Here is a 19,622-nt window from a genome sequence, read left to right as displayed (position 1 = left end):
GGACTACGACTCCCGGGGGGTACTGCGGTCGCGCGCCGCGCCCACCTGCCCGCGGCTGGCAGAGCGCGGCCGCGCCTGCGCCGTGCAGGAAGATGGCACCTGCCGGCCGCGGCTGCGGCTGCTGGGGCAGCTCGGGCCCCGGGCTGGTGCTTTGGCTGCTGCTGTTGCTGCTGGGGGCGCTGGCCTGCGCGCGGGCCACCGAGCACTATTCTCCGCTGTCCTTGCTGAAGCAGGAGCTTCAGCACCGGCAGCAGCAGGAGGCCCCGGCGGGCGGCGGCTGCCCGCAGTCGGGGGACTGGGCGGACCAGTACCCGGAGTGCGGTGAGTGGGCCGGGCTGCCCTCTCCATGCGGCCGCCCCTGCCCAGCGTGGAAGCACCTGGGAGGTGGAGAGAGCGGGGATGGGCTCAGGCGGGCGATGGGGACGCGGAGCCGTGCTGGCATGGGCCAGGAAGTCCGACTTCCTTTCTGCCTGCCTGGGTGGGTGTCTTGGGCTCAGTCCTCACCCCGGGAATCCAATCCTGAGAGATACAAGCCAGTTGGATCTGCAGGGTGACATCAGCACTGACCTGTGCCCCTCAGATGTACCTCCGAGGGTGGCGCCTCAGATCTGGATCCTGCGTTCTTTGCAGCCACTCAGGCTCATTCATTGAAGTAAAGCGCTATAGACCTGTAGAATAAGTCATGGAAGACAACGCTGGGCAAAATACACATACTCGTTTTCCGTCTTGAGTTGTACAGTGGGCATTTTTTTTTAACCCATCAGTACCCTCCTCACCATCCCTTCCCCTCTGTGCATTACTTACTAGCATCTGGATTTTAAGACTCCCCTCTGGTCAGCACCTTTTGCCTGCCCAGTCACTACCCAATGTCTTAGCTGAGATGAAATCTCAAGATGAGCCCAATCTGATTTTCTTTAACCACCATCTGGCTTGGATAAAGTTTCAGTTACCGACAGTGACTTATTGTGACTTTTTTTTGTGGTCTGCCAACAGCATGGTTGGTGTGAAATTAGTGAAACGAATGGCCGTGGTAAATGTCACCTCTGAGTCTGAGCAAAGGAGTTACCGCTCTGCGAATTTGTCTGTAAATCGGAGATCCTGTTTACTTGAATGTGAGGTTTTATTTTCCTCATTTCGCCTTGTTAGTTTGGTGGGTTAATTTACCATAAAAGCAGTAGTCACCCTATTGGATGGCAGCTCCTTATCTCAGAAGGGAAAACTGAGACAAGATAGAAACTAGTTCCAAAGTCTTGGCTGTAGAAGAATAAAGAATACTGCTGCAGGCAGTTGTTGCTTTGCATTTTCTGTTTTTGAGAAAGGGTCTCTCTGTAGCTCAGGCTGGCTTTGGACTTACATTTACTATGATCCTTCTGCTTTATCCCTGCAAATGCAGGGATCACAAGTGTGAGCTACCATGCTCAACTTTGCAGACAGGTTTTTGTCTTAACTGCCAAGTGGTTGTAGGAAATGTCTCTTAATCTGTTTCTCTTGATCCTGTACAATAATATGGAAATTGAACCCTGTGTTGTCTCCTTAGGTACCTGTCGTAGACTCGGGACAAATTCAGAACAAGCAACTAGGGCTGCAGAGATGGCTCAGAGGTTAACAGCTCTGGCTGCTCTTCCAGAAGTCCTGAGTTCAATTCCCAGCAACCACATGGTGGCTCACAACCATCTGTAATGAGATCTGGTGCCCTCTTCTGACGTACAGGCATACATGCAGGCAGAACACTGTATACATAATAAATAAATAATTATTAAAAAAAAAGAACAAGCAACTAAGCCTGTCATAGCCTACTCCAGTACCACCAACGCAACGACCTACGCAATGACCTACTCTTAATGATGTCCAAACTGATCAGGTCTCTGAAATCCTTCAGGTCTGACCTCACCATGAGGGCATTTTTGCTCTTACCGTGATCACTTACTGCCTGCCACATCAAGCCAGACTCTAGACCTGGGGTCTAGACAGTATGACTGTCCCTCGGAGTTGCTCTCAGCTGCAGGTTGTGTCTGCAGCTGGTGAGCCGTTCTCGTCGTTGTCCTCTTAGGGCCGAGCCTCTAGCCGTGGCAGGTGCATGCGGCTCCAGTGTGAGCCTCGTAGCCTGGAGGTGTCTGTCAGCCATTGGCTGGCCTACCTGGGCCCAGGGAATCCCTGCACCCTCAGACCTACAAGCACGCTATGTGTCTCTGCCCTGCGTTCACGTGTTTCCCAGCTTATAGTGATATTTTGGCTTCCGGTACATTTTTATGTTTCTTACTGAAAATAATTTTTAATATTTATGATCTTATTTTCCCATGAAAAAATAACATCAAAAAATGTATGTCTTTATGTCTTTGTTGGGGTGGGGGTGGTATCTGTGGATGGATATTCACTGAGGTCAGAAGGGGGCACCAAATCCCTTGAAGCTGGAGTTACAGGTGGTTGTGAGAGCTGGGAACCAAACGTGGATCTTAACCAGTGGGCCATCTTCAGCCCTGAGAAAATAATCTTACTCTTTCAAAAGAGAAGAAACCATCTGGTATATTATTTGCTTCTGCTTTTTGTTTATTTTTTCTGCTTTGTTTTGCATGTGACTTGGTACACTAATTTAAGCTAGCCTGGGTTGGAATTCAGCGTGTGGCTCAGACTGTCCTTGCGTTTTGTGACTGTCCATGCTGAGAATAAAAGCATGAGCCATCAAACCTGAACATTTTATTTTTAAAATAAAAGTTAAGCCGGAAGTTGGTGGCTTATGCCTTTAATCCCAGCACTCAGGAGGCAGAGACAGGTGGATTTCTGTGAGTTTAAGGACAGCCTGGGCTACATAGTTCCAGGACAATAGCACTATTCCACAGAGAAATCCTGTCTCAGAAAATAATAAATAAATAAAAAGTTAAAATTTTTTCTTATTCCTATGGCCCTATTTTTAATTTATAGTTGTGGGAGGTAATACTGAATGAAGCCTTTCCCCAAGTCTCTTCCCTGCTCGTGTTACATAATACAGAGCATTCTGTGCCTTTGGTTGGCACTGCACTAAGTAGTGTTTATTGCTCTTTTACCCAAGAGGAAACTGAGGCCGAAAAACCCAAGCAAGGTTACCCTGCAAGGAGTAGAGCCCAGATTTGGTATTAATTTGATTTTTGAATATAGATTCAGTAGTTTCTTACATATTAGTATAATTTCTACAAGCGTTAATAAGTCATATACCTTCAGCTTGTTGAAAGTTGTGTTTTTTGTTTTTTGGTTTTTTTTTTTTTTGAAAGTTGTGTTTTTTGAAACAGGGTTTCTCTATATGGCCCTGGCTGTTCAGGAACTCACTCTGTAGACCAGACTGGCCTCGAACTCAGAGATCTGCCTGCCCCTGCCTCCCAAGTGCTGGGATTAAAGGCTTATGCCACCATCGCCCAGTTTGAAACCTGTATTTTAAAAAAACACCTAGGATTTCAGATTTTGCCTGTGTGTTGGAATGCTTCACTGATCCACCGGAAGACTGTGTGTATACCAGGCATTGCTGAACGTGCTGTGCCTTAACAACCTGACCGAGTCCCTTGTGGGGAGTTGATTTGGTACAGGGAGTGTAGACCCAGAGACACCTGCCTGGAGGAACGAAGCTGAGCGGTGGGAGGGAGTGGGGTCCCACGTAGGTGCTGTTGTGCGGGCAGGCAGGCAGGATCTGGTGCTGACAGCAAGCTCTGGAGGGGGTAACCTTGAGTAGAACCTACATATGGCTCCACCTGACTCCTCTGTTGGATGGGTCCAGTAAATTAGGTTCTCTCAGTTAACACTTGCCCAGTGACTGAAGAATTCAGGTTTTCTGCTTTTCCCACAAGCCTCTCTTGTGTGTCACTCAAATGAAGCATTGGTTAGTGCTAATGACCTCTGAGTTCTTTATAGCCACCCGAAGCTACATTTTAGTAACCCACATGCATTTCTAGTAATTTCCAGAATGCTCTTGGTTTCCTCTCTTTGCAGTAAGTGGACTGATGAGCTATGGTGAGGGCACCCCCCCCCCCCACATACCCCTTTTCTTTTGAGACAGCATGTCACATATCCCAAGCTGGTCTTCAGCTCTCTGGATGGCAGAGTATGACTTTGAACTCCTGATCCTTCCACCTCTGCTTCCCAAAATGCTAGGATTACAGCTATGTGCCACCACATCTTTGGGTTTTTTTTTGTTGTTGTTGTATGTGTTTGTTTTGTTTTGTTTTGCAGTGGTGGGCTTTGTGCTGGCAAGTGCTTTACCAGCTGAGCCACTTCTCAGCCCTTATGTGAAGTTTTTAAGTGACAGACTGGTTGTTTCTAGTACTTGATGTCTGATTTCAAAGAGGTACCTCCATCTGATGGTTTGGTGACTTTAGCATAATCCCCGTTGAATACTGCACTCTGAATGATAGCTTATATCCTTAAGTATGGTAAGTTTGTTGGGATAAACAATCCCAGAATTGAGCCAGTGAGATAGCCCACTGGGTAAAAGTGCTTGCTGTCAAGATGGGCTTGAGTTCAGTCTCAGGAATCACCTGATGGAAGAAGAGGACTGGCACCTTCAGTTGACCTCTGACCTCCATATGTACATGTAGTGCACAATTACCCACATATTCTCACTAATGATTGTTTTAAAAAATTTCAGCCTTAGAATTGAATTTTTCCATAGTTTTTTTGTGTCCATCTATCTAACTTGGGAGCTGCTTGCCCGGAGAGTAAGAAGTAGCCACGAGCCCAGCCCTGTAGTTCTGGCAGAGTCAGCAAGGCCTAGCTTGCCGATATTGTGTGTCTTTCTTGGGTGGGACTCCTTACAGGAACTTGATCTTGCTCCCTATGCTGAGGTGTGGGGAGAATCAATGAAAGGAAGCGTGGGAAAAGACAGCTTCCTCTTTTTGTTCTTAGAGGAAGTTGAGAACCAAGTTTTGTGCTCTGTGAACAGCTGTGCAAGCCCTTGCCGGTGTGCTGGGTGTGTGTGTGCGGGGGTGCAAGGGGGGGTGCTTCCTCAGAGCCGAGTGTCAGTGTATGGTTGCACCTGGTTTTGGAGCATGTTATCGTAATAGGCCTGCATCTGTTGGGCAGACAAAGGTGCTGCTTACTGTGTATCTAGAGATAGGCCATTGTGGTATTGCCCTGTCATCAGCATACTTCAGGTAGTCCTTTGTTTAACTAGAAATGGTCTTGATTACTTTGAGATGGTCTTGGCAGACACAGTTGCTTTTCAGATGTGTCATAAATTGTTACTTTTTTTTTTCTTTTTTTGAGAAAGGGTCTCACTATGTAACCCAGGCTGACCTAGAACACAGAGATCCACCTGCCTCTTCCTCCCAAGTGCTGGGATTAAAGGCATGTACCCATGCCCTGTTATAAATTGTATTTCTTTTTAGGTGGTCCAGGAACCACCAGACTCATGAATGAACACTGATTTTGCATCTGTTTGGGCAAAGGACCCAGCCCGTTTAATCTTCAGGAAATAAGACAAATCCAGGCAATTCTGCGCTTTGAAGAAGCCCTCTGTCAGGTGTTTGGGCCAGCCCTGGGTGAATCTCCCTTGTAGTACGCTGCCATCCCAGGCTTTCCTATCTTGAGATACAGTCAGTTTTTACTAAAACTTGACATATTCAGAAAATGTACCCGAAACTGTTAAACTCATAGTTTTTACCAGTGGATCTCTCTGTGTGATCAGAAAGGATCCAGTCAGTATGCTGTAATAGTTGATGAAGCTTTGATATGTAAGGGCATCACGTTTGAATGACATCTTATGTGGCATCATCTGAGTTGGAACCAGCGTGGAGTAGTGGACTTAGGGTGACTGACACTTGCTCAGTTTCTTCCAGACACCCTGGAGGCCTTTTTCTCTGGGCCATCTGCTCAGGACTTCCTGTTTGCCACTGTCCAAGGTGCTCTACTCCCTGGACAGATCCATCTGCCACTACCTGGAGCTGGGTCACAATTTTAGTCTAACTGATGTCTGACAGTGGCTGGAATTGTGGGAAAGTTGTTGACTTTTTAAAATGCATGTGGTTGGGCCAGAGAGATGGCTCAGCAGTTAAGAGAACTTGCTATTCTCAAAGACCCAACTTCATTTCCCAGCACCCATGTTGATGGCTCATGACTGCCTGAAGCTCCAACTCTAAGTGATTTGACACCTTTTCTGCCCTTCATAGGCACCTGCACATATGTGTAAACTCACATGCTCTTTATTTACTTGAAACACAGTCTCTCACTGTGTAGCCTTGACTGGCCTGGAACTTACTATGTAGGCCAGGCTGGCCTGGAACAGAGATCATCCTGCCTCTGCTTCTGCCTCCTGAGTACTGGGATTAAAGAAGTGCACCCGCACACCTGACAAAATTAAATCTTTTTTTAAAAAAGGTGATGTGGGCTGGGCGGTGGTCGCAGACACCTTTGATCTCAGCACTCAGAAGGCAGAGGCAGGCAGATCTCCTGGAGTTCCAGGTCACCCAAGGCTACATAGACACAGTCTCAAAAATAAACAAATAGAAATGCACATGATGAACCCTTGGTCTCCTTTACAACCAGGCCTATGTGTCTGTCTGTCCTCTCCCACCTGTCTTGCTCTTTTTTTTCCCTGTCTTGCTCTTAAATTGTGCCCCCTCATTTACTTCTTTGTTCTGAGCAGCTGACCTTCCCCTTCAGGCTTCTGCTCCCTTTACATGTGATGGCCTTTATATGCCATGCAAGTTGGTCAGGTCACATCAAATAGGCGGAGTGGGTCCTTGTTTTAATCTACCCTTATCTAGTTATGTGATTACTTTGTTACTGTCAGTGCAAAGCCTCTACAATGGCTTGGGGGGGGGGCTTTGTTTTGTGATTTATTTATTTATTTATTTATTTATTTATTTGGTTTTTCGAGACAGGGTTTCTCTATAGCTTTGGAGCCTGTCCTGGAACCTGCTCTGTAGACCAGGCTGGCCTCAATCCTCCTGCCTCTGCCTCCCAAGTGCTGGGATTAAAGGCACACGCCACCACCACCCGGCTGTTTTGTGATCTTAAATACACTCATCTGGGAATAGAGGCTCTCAGGTTTATAATCCCACTTAGGAGGCTGAGGCAGGAAGATTTGCAATTCAGAAACAGTTTTTGCTTTATAATAAATTGCAGGCCAGCCTGGGCTATATAATATATAAGACTGTATAGTGATGGCACATACCTTTAATCCTAGCACTTGAGAGGCAGAGGCAGGGGGATCTCTTGAGTTTAAGGTCAGCTGGGTCTACAGAGTGAGTTTCAGGACAGCCTGGACTGCACAGTGAAACCCTGTCTCGAAAATCAGAATCCCCTGTCTGCAGCTGGAATGGTGGATGACTCAGCAGCTAAGAGAACTTTTGCTCTTGCAGAGGATTCAGGTTCAGTTCTCAGCATCCATATCATGGCTCACAGCTACAACTTCAGTTTCAAGGGAGTCCATCAATGCCCTGATCTGGTTTCTGAGGATACCAGGCACACGTGTGGTGCACATACATGAGTTCAAGCAAAACACTCATACACATAAATCTTTGAAAAAAAAATCCTTAGTCCAGAACACGTCCAGTCCAAGCATTTCGGATAAGAGATGTATAGCTCAGTGGTTAAAGGCAGGTTCCACTAAGCCTGATGACATGAGTTAGAATCCTGAGGCCCACATGTTGGAGAGAATGGATTTTCTGATGTCCACATACACGCTGTAGCATGTTCACACACACACACACACACACACACACACCAAACAGTAACTGTAATAATTTTAAAATTACACTCAGTCTTCCGAGTGCTGGGATTACAGGGACTCACCACCTCACCTGCGTTTAGTTGGACTGAAGTAATCTTAAAGATTCCACTGGGGCCAGGAGGCGGTGCTTAGAGGCAGACTGCAATAGCTGAAGTGCACTATGGAGTTTTGCAAGCAAATTGATACTTCAGTCATCAGTGCTTGGACAGCAGGCTAGCAGTTAGGAAAATAGGGGATGGGAATTTTTCCATGTGCTATGTTGGAGTAGATTCAAGTGGCCAGAAAGTGAGCATGGAGCTGGGTGTGGTGATGAACACCTGTAACTGGAGCACTCTGGGTCAAGCAGGAGAATTGGAAGCTCCAGGTCAGCTGGAGCTAGTTTTGAGCCCGTCTAAGAAAGGCTAAAGGCAATGCGAACTCTCTGACCTTCTCTTTCGACTGTCAGGGAGGGGGTAACGGATGGCCAACCACTCAAGGTTCGCATCCTGTGGCTCAGTACACGCATTCGTAGGACTCTACCCTACTCCGGTAAGTTGGTAAAGCTGGGGCCATGCAGCTTATTAAAACAGTATCTGTACTGAGTGAAGAAGCAGGGATGTGTGAAGTGCTCATGGTGGGAGGCCACTGAAAGCTGGAAGAATGTGCATTGCTGCAGCTGGAGTCTGCAAGGCCACGGCACTGGGACAGAGTGGGTGGCGCAGGGAGCTTTCCCTAGGTCACTCCTTACTTCCAAGCCTCCCTTTCATTCTATCTATCTATCTATCTATCTATCTATCTATCTATCTATCTATCTATCCATCCATCCATGACTTTTAAAGACAGAGTCTCACTGTGTAGCTCTGGCTGGCCTGGAACTCAGAGTTCCTACCTCTGCCTCCAAAATCCTGGGATGTACTTCACAGGTGTACTTCACACCTGGCCTTCTAAGCACTTATATTTTTCTTACGTTTGTTTGTTTGCTTGCTTAGTTAGTATGTATATGTTGGGGAGTGCCTAGGCTACAACACATTTAAGTCAAAGAAAAACTTGTGGGAATTGCTTTTTCTTCTACCATATGGCTTTCAGAGATTAAACAAAGATCAACAGACCTGGTGGCAAATGCCCTTGCTCCTAGAGCCCTGACGTCATGCCTCCTTTTGGTTAGATCCAACACAGACTGAAATATATCATTTTCTGTAGCATGAATGATAAAAACCCAGAGGTTCTAAAGGAAAAATCAGAGAAGCAAAGCAGCCAACCACTAGAGAGACCTTTTACCTCTACCAAACCTTCAGACTGAAAGGGTGAGATCCTGTCTTCACAGATCCTCAGACTCCACGCTCCAGTGAGCTCCTGTCCCTTCTTCTTTATAGTCCTCTCTCAACCCATCCATATCACTCCTGTCTCCACCTCCCTAGTACTGGGATTAAAGGTGTGAGCCACCAGCACCTGGATCTGTTTCTGGATCAATCTTGTGTAGTCCAGGGTAGCCTTGAACTCACAGAGATCCGTCTGCCTCTGTCTCCCAAGTCCTGCAACTAAAGGTGTGTGCCACCACTCCCTGGCCCCTAGTGGCTTAGCTTTACATTCTGATCTTCAGGCAAGCTTTATTTATTAAAATATAAATAACATTTCACTACATTTTCTCCCCCCCCTTTTTTGGTCTAAATGAAAAAGAAGGCTATAACTAATATAAGAAAAATATACAATAAGTACAATAACTATATACATTATACACAGACTATAAGTACATCAATAATGTCTAATCGTTTGCATTTGACAAATTAAGAGGAAATACCCCATACCTATCCTATCATGTTGAGTCCAAAGTCTTGTACCTAATTTACTCTCTATCATAACTTGCTTTCTTTCTTTTTTTTTTTTTTTGGTTTTTCGAGACAGGGTTTCCCTGTAGTTACTAGAGCCTGTCCTGGAACTAGCTCTTGTAGACCAGGCTGGCCTCGAACTCAGAGGTCCGCCTGCCTCTGCCTCCCGAGTGCTGGGATTAAACATAACTTGCTTTCTATATCTGATAAACTAGGAAAAATATAACTATCTAGCCTTCAACTACCTCAGAGACCTGAGTAGGAAATAATATTGAGTAAGTAGGAAATGTGAGCAAGTGACTTCTGAAAATTGTGAGAAATGACAGAAACAACTGGCTATTTGGACAGTCACCCAAAGTTCCTCTGCAATGTTGGGGCATCCGTCTTCAGCCTAAAAGGCCTAGACTATCTGACAGACTTTTCTATGAAGCAGGATTTTTGAAGGACTGTCCAACCTTGTCTTGAAAAGGTTTGGCAGTCACTTTTGTGTCCTGCTTGTCTAATTAAGACAGCATACGGTCAGCAGTTAAGGCAAGGGCACTTTCTTGCCCAGTGGCTAACTTTTGCCATGAAGAAAATAAACTCCATGTGGAATTTCTTTGATGCCCATCATCTTCTCTGACATAGATTAGTGCTGCCAGGAGCAGATGTGTCTCATTGTCATAAAAAAGCCTCTGTTCTTAAAACATCTTAAATGCCAAATTCTGTAGATCTCTGAAGTATTTGAAAATGACCTGTCTATCTAAAATATATTTTTGCTTGATCTTGAAAACATACCTAATGTGACTACAAGTTGGATTATAATAGGTGATTTACTACTAACCTCCATTTCCTTATTATCCTGAACAGTTGATAATAATAAATTTCAAGGACTAGAAATTTGCATTACATTGTTAAATGAGTTGCATAGGTACAATACCTTGAACAGGAGTAGAAATGTATGTACAGTATGTTCTAATAAAATCTCAAATTTGTATCAATATACAAAATTTTTATACAATATACAAAAGTCCAATCCAATGTAAAACATTTAAAACTAATAGTTGTCTTTTAAAAGTAGATTCAACAATCTACTTTTTTTTATCTTATCTATATTCTTTTTCCTTTTCAGAGTAGATTCAATAATCTACCTTTTTATCCCTTTTTCAAAGCAAGAACCTTAAATCTAATTTCTTTTGTTTAGCTTTTTTCTTGATCATTACCAATAACAACTTGTAACAAATCCCCCTAAACAATGACAAATATCCTTAGCCCAGTGAAAGACCAAAACCCACCCACCCCACCTCTTGAGGATGTGGGCATCGTATTCTTAAATTTACTTCCTGCTGTCTGGGGGCCACGGCATCTTTAGGGGATCCTGAAAAGAAAAAAATGGGTTAATTGTCAAGTCCCGGGAGAGGTAGTTGTATGATTTGTTCAGTCTCTGTATAATGGGGAAGTCCTAGCTAGAGCAGTCTCTTGGGCTGAATCATCTCAGCCACCTTGAAATGGTTCTGAGCATTTGTAGTCCAAAGGCAATCTTAAGGTGGTGTTTTAAGCTTAGAGAGTCCTGGAGGAATTGTTGTTGTGGGGCCCCATCCTCCTTTTGGAGACTTCAAAGGTCACTGTTAGGCGTGCTCATGGTTCACTGTAGAAAACTGATAGAGACTCAAACCTGAAATATACAGGAAGGTAGATGAAGCCTTTTTCTAGAATTAGTACGCTATATGACAAAAAGTTTAATATATATATTAATCTTATAAATTTTATACCTTAAGAAAAGCTGTTATTGAGTTAGTATAAAGCCCAAAGATTATGAGATTAGTGGCAATATAATAGTCCTTAAATATTTGTTTTTCTTCTGTCTCATATTAGGTGGCTCTTCTGACATGAGACAGAGATTTTTAATTTCTCTTTTTTTCGTTGAGATTTTAATGTAGATGTAAATGAATTCTTTTAAAAAATAAGGTTTCCTTTTTTTTAGAATAAAGATTTACTGCACAAATATAGCCCAAACCCAACAGAAAAATAGTTTTGCCTTGTCATTTTCCCAAGAAAGCACTGCAGCTACCTAGAAGAGGCCAAAAGAACAACAACAACAACAAAAAAAAAAACATCCTTGCTAGGCTTTCAGAGAAGGGCACGTGAAACTATGTACATCAATCTGATGTACAGGAGCACAACAAATATGTGCACATACATTCCTGTCTGCGTGAGGTCGTTCTAGAGTGTTCATAGTGGACCGAGCTGGGACTAGAAATGAGAGGCGATAACAGTGAGTAGGAAAATGAGGGTCACTATCGTTGGATACCAACAGAATAGTAAAGGTCTGGCTAGTGAATTATATTTAACTCTGAGGCAGACTAAAAAGTTGTTTTGGAATAAATGATACCTGTAAGGGATGCTTACTATGGTACTTGTTAAATGTCAGGTTTTTGTTTGTTTGTTTGTTTTTGATAAAGAGCGCTGACCTGATTATATGCTGCTAGTAATGCAGCCCCCAGTATTCTGGAATTCCTCTACATAGCCAGTTGCAGCAATCCCTCCTCTTCGTAAGCATTTGTAAGGTGTACCTCTGCGATTTGAAAAACAACAGCCCCATAACCTACACATCTTTATGTGGCTGCATCAGTTACGCATGGTCCCAGTGAAGTATGAAACAGGATGCTTCCGACGATGTCACGGAAGACACAGAGATAGCAGAAACTTCATGGTCATCAAGCTCAAACCAGCTCTGCCTGGCTGCATCTTTACAGTAGGCAGTGTAGTGGCCTCTGTCCAGCTCCCCACAGTGGTGTGAGACAGAAATAAGTTACATCTCTTCAGACTGTTGGCTGGACCAATAACATACTGGGACAAGTCATGGTTTTCTAACGGAAGTCCACGGATGTTTGCAGCTTCTGCTTCCACCTGCCGCCATAGGAAAATCGCTTCAGGTGCTCCACGGCACAGGCGGCAATTTCCAGATCTTTGTCTTCTGTCGAGAGCCCCGCCGAGCTTGGCAATGGCTGAAGTACACTATGTTGTCATCTGTGAACTTTTCTTCTGTGGTCCTGTGATTGCTCCACCCTTCTCACCGCTGTCCTCTCCTCGTGCTTCCCGCCCTTTCTGCTGTTGCAACTGCTTTTCCCCCCTTCGAGTTTTTCCTGAACTTCAGCCTCTTCATATCCGAAAGGTTCCGCCGTGTCTTTCTTCTTCGGCAGCTCCATGACGTCTCCTTCGGACTTCACTTTAATAGTATGCTTGGGTTTAGAAAAGGTGACTCCGGCCGCATGTAGCTCTGGCCTATGCCAGTGGCTGTAAAGCCACAGGCAAATGGGTTTTTTTGTGAATTGGTACCCCATACAGTGGGCACCAGATATAGCATGAATAATAAAAACCCAGAGACAGATATTGGGGTTCAAACTGAAATATCAGAGAAGCAATATCAGCCTGCCACTAGAGAAACCTTTTACCTCTACCAAATCTTCTGACAGAAAGGGCAAAATCCTGATTCCATGAATCCTCAGACTCCACATTCCACTGAGTTCCTGTCTCTTCCCCTTTATATTTCTCTCTCCACCCAGCCATATTGTTCCTGTCTCTACTTCCCTAGGAGTGGGATTAAAGGTGTGAGCCACCACCACCTGGATCTGTTTCTTGGTTGATCTCGTGTAGCCCAGGGTAGCCTTGAACTCACAGAGATCCCGAGTCCTGGGATTAAAGGTGTGTGCCACTACTCCCTGGCCTTTACTGGCTTAGCTTTGCATTCTGATTTTTAGGCAAGCTTTATTTATTAAAATACAAATAAACTATCGTTGCAGTTTTTGCGGAGGGATAATCCATCACGTGTACCTTTCACAGTTCACCAACTCACCCACTGGGAGTACATAAGCCGTTGCTTACTACCCTTTGTGACTACAGCTTCCACATACAAGTGTACAGCATTTGTTTGAGTCCTGTGTTCAGTTCTGGATACATTCAGAGGTGGAGTTCTGGGCTGTATGGTGCTTCTATGTGCGACGGAAGAATTACCAACTCATTCTCCGCAGTGCTGAACCATTGTACAGTCCTACCGTCAGCACCCAAAGTTTCCAGTTTCTCCTAGCTATCTTGTGGGTTGGGAGGAGGTCCTGATTGTGGTTCAAACTGATTTCCTCTAATTAATGATGATGGCCCTTTCTTGTGCTCAGTAGCTTTTGTGTCTTTAGAAGGTTGCCCATTCAAGGCCCTTTGCTTATTTGTAAACTGATTGTTTTTCTCGGTGAGTTGGAGGGCATGTTTACATATTTGGGGCTCTGAACCCTTAGTGCATCTCTTCCAGGCTTTGTTCTTGTATGTGTGGGTATGTGCACACATGTGAGCAGGTGTGTGTTAAGCCCAAGGCAGAAGCTGCCACACCGGGAGGGTTTTAATTCAGCTGCTCCATAGCCACTGGCTACCCCTGGGTTGTAGACAGGTGTTGGCTCCGCCCATTGCTTCAGATTAAACCCTGACTTCCCTCCTGCCCCTCATCTCCCATCAGGAAGCCCTGCTGCAGTTTGTGACGGTGACAGGGCACTTGGAGCCCACAGAGTGCTGTGCAGCTGGAGTGCAGGAGCCTCTGAGCTTTCTTCACTGGCCTCTAGCTTGGTCTGGGGCATCTTAAGATTTCAGCGAGTACCAAAGCACCGAAGGCCTTGGCGATGAGTGAGTGACAGCCTGTTTGCTTTGCAGAGTCGCCGTTTTTGAACTTCCATGAGTCTGACTGCGAACTGAGAGGCTCGGCACCCTGTGACTCCCTGCTTTCTCTCAACACTGAAAAGATTCTGGTATGTGTCCCACCACCCTGCATTTGCTGAACACTGGCCGGGTTCCCACCTGTGGACTCCTCTGTAACCGAGGCTTGACCAGAGTGTGTCGCGTTCCTGCATTCTGGTACCGTCTCCTAAGGCAGTACCCTCTGTCCTGTGCTGGGATCTGGGCTAGTGTGTTCTTGACTCTGTAGGTAAACAGAGCACTGCAGTTTGCAACAAGAAGGTCTTGTAACCGTATTGAACACACTGGCCAATTCATTTTAGCTGACAGTATAGCTCATTGGTCACACTGCGTTTCATCAGCTGTTTAGTTATGTGTGCCAGTGGGCTCTGCACTGTGCATCCAGAAAAGAAGCTTAGATTTGGAGCTGTCTCCAGATTCCCATTCTCTAGATTTGCCCAGGTATCAGATCTTTAGATTTCTGATTTAGATTTTCCTGCATATATGACTAGGAGTTCTAATTGTATCTGTGGCGACTCCAGCCCGGGATTGATTGTTTTAATAATTTTTTAATATTTATTTACTTAGTTTGTATGTGTGTGTATACATACATATGCACATGTGCCAAGGTACAACTTGAGGAATTGCTTCTCTCCTCGTGTGCAGTGTGGTGTTCGCCTTGGTGCTTTTACCCTCCGAGCCACATCGCAGCTGTTTGGATACCAAGTGTGGTTTGTCTCCAGAACCCATGAGAACCGTCAGTTTGTATGTAAGAGCATTGTATGTAAGAGCATTGTATGTAAGAGCACTGTATGTAAGATTGCAGCTGTTTGGATACCAAGTGTGGTTTGTCTCCAGAACCCATGAGAACCGTCAGTTCGTATGTAAGAGCATTGTATGTAAGAGCATTGTATGTAAGAAAGAGCATTGTATGTAAGAGCACTGTATGTAAGAGCATTGTATGTAAGAACATTCAGCCAAGTGAGGTAGCATATGGCTGTAATCCCAGCACTTGGATGGCTAAGGTGGAGGATTGCCTTGAGTTCAAGGGCAGCCTGGCTACATAGATTTCTGGCCATCAGAGTCAACATAGCAAGACACTACCTTTTAAAAAGTCCATGCTTCTAAGACAACTTTTATTCCCTTTGTTTCCTACAGTAGTTTGTGCCTTGTCCTGACTTTCTGGTCACACATGATTTCTGGGTCTGCCTAGGGCCAGCCTGATGCCTCATATCAGATGGCTTTGTGCATTACTGGATGGGGAAGTATTTACTCATATGTCTTATTTATCGGTCAGATTCTCTTAGGCCTGTGTGTCCAACATGTGTGGATTCTAGAATAGTTATATCCTTTACCTGGCATTCTGTGTTCAGGCCACCCCCGAGGCCTGGTGACTAAAACGTGATCTTCTCAACATAATAAAAAGCCCTAAAGGCCCTGTGGAAACTTGAGGGGACCTCAGAGTAGCCAGCAGGGCTAATCCAGTGAGAGAGAAGATGCTTCCGCTTGGAAACTGAAGTGACTGGTGATAAGGAGACCAGACCGCTCACCTCCGAGCCATGAGTGGCACATGTGTTCTTGCTCCCATAGAGGTCACACAGTTCCCACGTCCTGCAGTACAGGCGTTTATCCTGCAGTACAGGCGTTTATCCTGCAGTACAGGTGTCCATCCTGCAGTACAGGCGTTCATCCTGCAGTACAGGCGTTCATCATACAGTACAGATGTTCATCCTGCAGTATAGGCGTTCATCCTGCAGTACAGGCATTCATCCTCCAGTACAGGCGTTCATCGTCCAGTACAGGCGTTCATCCTGCAGTACAGGCGTCCATCCTGCAGTACAGGCGTCCATCCTGCAGTACAGGTGTTCATCCTATAGTACAGGCGTTCGTCCTGCAGTACAGGCGTTCATGCGGGCATCTATCATTTGTCAGAAGCTGAAAGACTTGTTTGTTTGTTTTCAGAGCCAGGCCAAGTCTATTGCAGAACACAAGAGATTCCCATTTGCTACCGACAACGACAGCACCAATGAAGAGTTAGGTGAGAATCCAGGCTGGGAGCACCCTGCAACATCTGCCAGAGCTGTGATTGGATGCAGAACAGAAAGCCAGGTGGGAGGGAGAGCTAGGAGACTAGCACTGCCACCTGAGCCAGATAGGGTTACACCCTCCTGTGGGTGTGCATGACAGAAGGTTTGGGTGGGACCTGAGGAGTTCTGGCCTAGTTTTCAGGAGGCCCGGGTTTAGTCCCCAGGACAGCATAAACTAGGGGTGGTATAATCACAGCACTTGGCAGGTGGAAGGAGGAAGTTCACCGTCACCCTTGGCTAATTAGTGAGTTTGAGGCCAACCTAGGATATAGGAGACCCTGGCTCAGACAAAGGAAAGGAAGGAAGGCAGCAGGAAGGAAGGAGAAAAGGCTCTTGCACAAAGGTTGGTAAGGACTATTCTAGCCCTGTGTGTCTGTGGAAATTAGTAGTGAAGTTCATAAGGTCAGAGCTGAGTTAGGCTCTTCTGTGTGAAGGAGACTTTCTTAGAAAGAAGTTGTCAACAAAGGCGTGTCCAGAGACAAGTTGCTGGCTATGGAGATCTCTGCTAGAATTGCAGCTGTCCCAGCTTTTCTTTTACATCGCTGGGTCTCCACAGTAAACCTTAGGCCCCCATAGCTGTTTACATCTGAATGAGATGTGGATCAGTCTCTTTTGAAGCTGTGGGTAGAGATGGCAAGATTGGAGCCCCATTTGTTTTCTTTCGTGGGATATTTGATAGCCCAGGTCTGGACAGATCTGTGTCCCTAAGCCAAGGCTTTCCCTGAAGTTGTTTCATTTTATTTTTTTAAAGAATTAAAAATGTATATTTCTTTTATGTGAGTGCATGTTTTGCCCACATGTATGTTACACCGTGTCCATGCCCTTGGGGATCAGAGGAGGGTATTGAATCTTCTGAAACTAGAGTTACAGACAGCTGCACCTGTGGGTGCTGGGAACTGAGCCTGGGTCCTCTGCAGGAGCAGCCGATACCCTTAACTGCTGGGCGCCTTTCCTGCTCTCGGTTCCATCTCATAGCTCATTTGTCCCTTCAGTGATAGTACCAGTTATGGGAGAATAGGAATTCTAAAAACTCGGCTGAGAAAAATCTTTAAGAAACTTCGCCACTGCCTTATTAAGCAAGAACCAGGAAGTTGGGAGAGGTTCTGGGGGTCCCCATCCACATAAGGCTGGGCAGAACTGAGCCTCTTCGTGGTCTTCATCATCTTAGTTCAGAAGTCTGGTCTCGTGTCTTGGTGCAGCAGGCTGGGGAGGGTGGCTCTGGCGCCTGGCGCCTGCTCTCCTGACCTCGCTCAGCACCACTGTTCTCAGGCAGCCCGTCCTCCTCGCTACCAGTCAGGGAGTAAAAGCCCTTCCACCCCTACAGGCCTGGGACTGCCGGTGCCCGGGAAGAGCTAGGAGACATGCCTTGTGCTGGCCTTCCGGTCTCCCTGCTGCCTGCAGGCTGCCTGGCCAGTGCGGGAGGGCAAAGGCGGGAGGACCCCTGGCCTCCTGTCTGCTTGCTTTAACTGCACCTCCTCCATAGAGCTACATTTGAAACGAGGCAGAGTGGCCTCACTGACTACAGCCTGCCTTTCTTCCTTTCTTCTCTTCTCTGATGTTTCCCTGTTTTGTTTCACAGCTATTGCCTATGTGTTGGTCGGCAGTGGGCTCTATGATGAAGCAATACGGCACTTCTCGACAATGCTCCAGGTAATGTTCTCCTTGTGTGTGTGATTATGAGAGTTTACTATGGTGCCAGGTGGAGCCACACATCTGCAGGGTCGCAGTGAGACACGGTGCCTGGTGGCAGAGAGTAGAAGGCAGCACCTTGGAGGGTCACTTTGCTCTCCGTGAGATAAAGGAAATCAGTGTTGGCTGATAACCCATACTGTCTGCACCGTCATGGAGTAGAGGTGCGCTTTTGCTGCCAGGTTGAGCAGAAGTAGCTATAGGTCACCTATGTAGACCTTCTCTGAGACATGGACTCACTGTGAGAGGTAGACATTAAAGTTGTGTCCTTCTCGGACAGGACTTGAGGTTAACACATTCCTGCTTATGGAGCTGCCTCTCACTTTAGCCAGAAATCAATCGTAAGACTGCTTGACGGCAGGCGTGGCCATTGCGTCTTAGCAAATAGTTCAAGTCCAGTTAAGGGAAAAGAGCCTGGTGTGGTGGTGCATCCCCTGAGACTCAGCACTTGGGAGGCTGAGAGAGGAGGTTTGTGAGTTCCAGGGCAGCCCTGGTTACTGAGCTGAAACCCTGTGTACACATGCAGAGGGAGGAAGAGGAAGAGAAAGAGCCTGTGTAAGTGTGCTGTGCGTGCTGTGGAGGAGTCCAGCCGCAGAAGTGCTAGCCTTCTCCACACCCTTCTCACTTGGCTGTCTGTAGAGTTTGTCAGTTGCTGATGTCTGGCCAGTGCTCTACAGGAGAATTCTGGGCCGGGACTCCACAGTGAGAGACTCCCACGTCTGTACCTTCTGCTCTGTGCTTGTATGTGTGAATCCTGGTAACTACCTCTAGAAATGTTCTGTTTTGGTTTAGATCGAACATCCTATGAAGAACCTAGCACCTAATGCCTTGTACGTGGGGTGCTCAGTAGCACTCTGAGTTTTCATTACACAAATCTCATTGTTGTAAATGTGTCACTGTTGCTCAGAGGGGCCAACGGATGGCTCACAGGCCAGCAGATAGACTTCATTTTAAAATACTAGTTTTGAAACTATATCTGTGTTCCTAAAAAAGCAAACAAATTAAAAAACAACAACAAAAAAAACCTCACCACAACAACTGGATTATGTTGATAATTCTGTAGTGTCAGATAACTGATGAGATAGTTTTGGTTATTACGTTGAGGTGCTTAAGCCAACAGCTCTGTGTGCAGGTGGTCGTACATGCTTTTGGTTTTCAGTGGAATTTAAAATGCAAAAATTGATTGTTTAAATAGGTTTTCAAATTGTGATTCTATTTAATGTTGCATTATTAAAGAATAATTAAAGCCGGGCGGTGGTGGTGCATACCTTTAATCCCAGCACTCAGGAGGCAGAGGCAATCGGATCTCTGTGAGTATGAGGTCACCCTGGTCTCCAAGAGCTAGTTTCAGTACAGGCTCCAAAGCTACAGAGAAACCCTGTCTCGAAACAAAACAAAACAGAGTAAGTAAAACTTTGACAGTAAACACAGGACCCTGTTTAGAAGGGAGATCTGAGTTACTAACCAGGCTCAGTTCTGCTCAGCTTCTGAGATCAGGTGAGATTGAACTCCTTCAGGGTGGTCTGGTCTTAGACTTAGCCCCAGCATGCCCGCCCTCAGGATTTCTCTATGTATCCCTGTCGATCCTAGAACAAACTCTGCATACCAGCCTAGCTTAGAATTCAGAGATCTGCCCGCCTCTGCATCCTGAGT

At 45.9% G+C, this 19,622-nt stretch overlaps 1 protein-coding gene across 7 annotated transcripts in view; it reads left to right on the top strand.

The window, feature by feature from the left end:
- Positions 1-76: 76 nt before the first annotated feature.
- Ttc13 (tetratricopeptide repeat domain 13) overlaps positions 77-19,622 on the top strand; it is a 59,885-nt gene continuing 40,339 nt past the window's right edge. For all 7 annotated transcript variants that reach the window (XM_038312580.1, XM_038312579.1, XM_038312578.1 and 4 more), the window contains exons 1-4: positions 77-321; positions 14,173-14,267; positions 16,156-16,231; positions 17,860-17,930. In XM_038312580.1, coding sequence (XP_038168508.1) covers positions 93-321; positions 14,173-14,267; positions 16,156-16,231; positions 17,860-17,930 — 471 coding nt within the window. In that variant the 5' untranslated portion in view covers positions 77-92. The remainder of the gene's footprint in view (positions 322-14,172; positions 14,268-16,155; positions 16,232-17,859; positions 17,931-19,622) is intronic.

This window comes from Arvicola amphibius, chromosome 15 (assembly GCF_903992535.2).
Source record: "Arvicola amphibius chromosome 15, mArvAmp1.2, whole genome shotgun sequence".
Taxonomy (NCBI): domain Eukaryota; kingdom Metazoa; phylum Chordata; class Mammalia; order Rodentia; family Cricetidae; genus Arvicola; species Arvicola amphibius.
The sequence above is the reverse complement of the archived record's forward strand: the minus strand, read 5'-3'. Positions and strand labels throughout refer to the sequence as shown.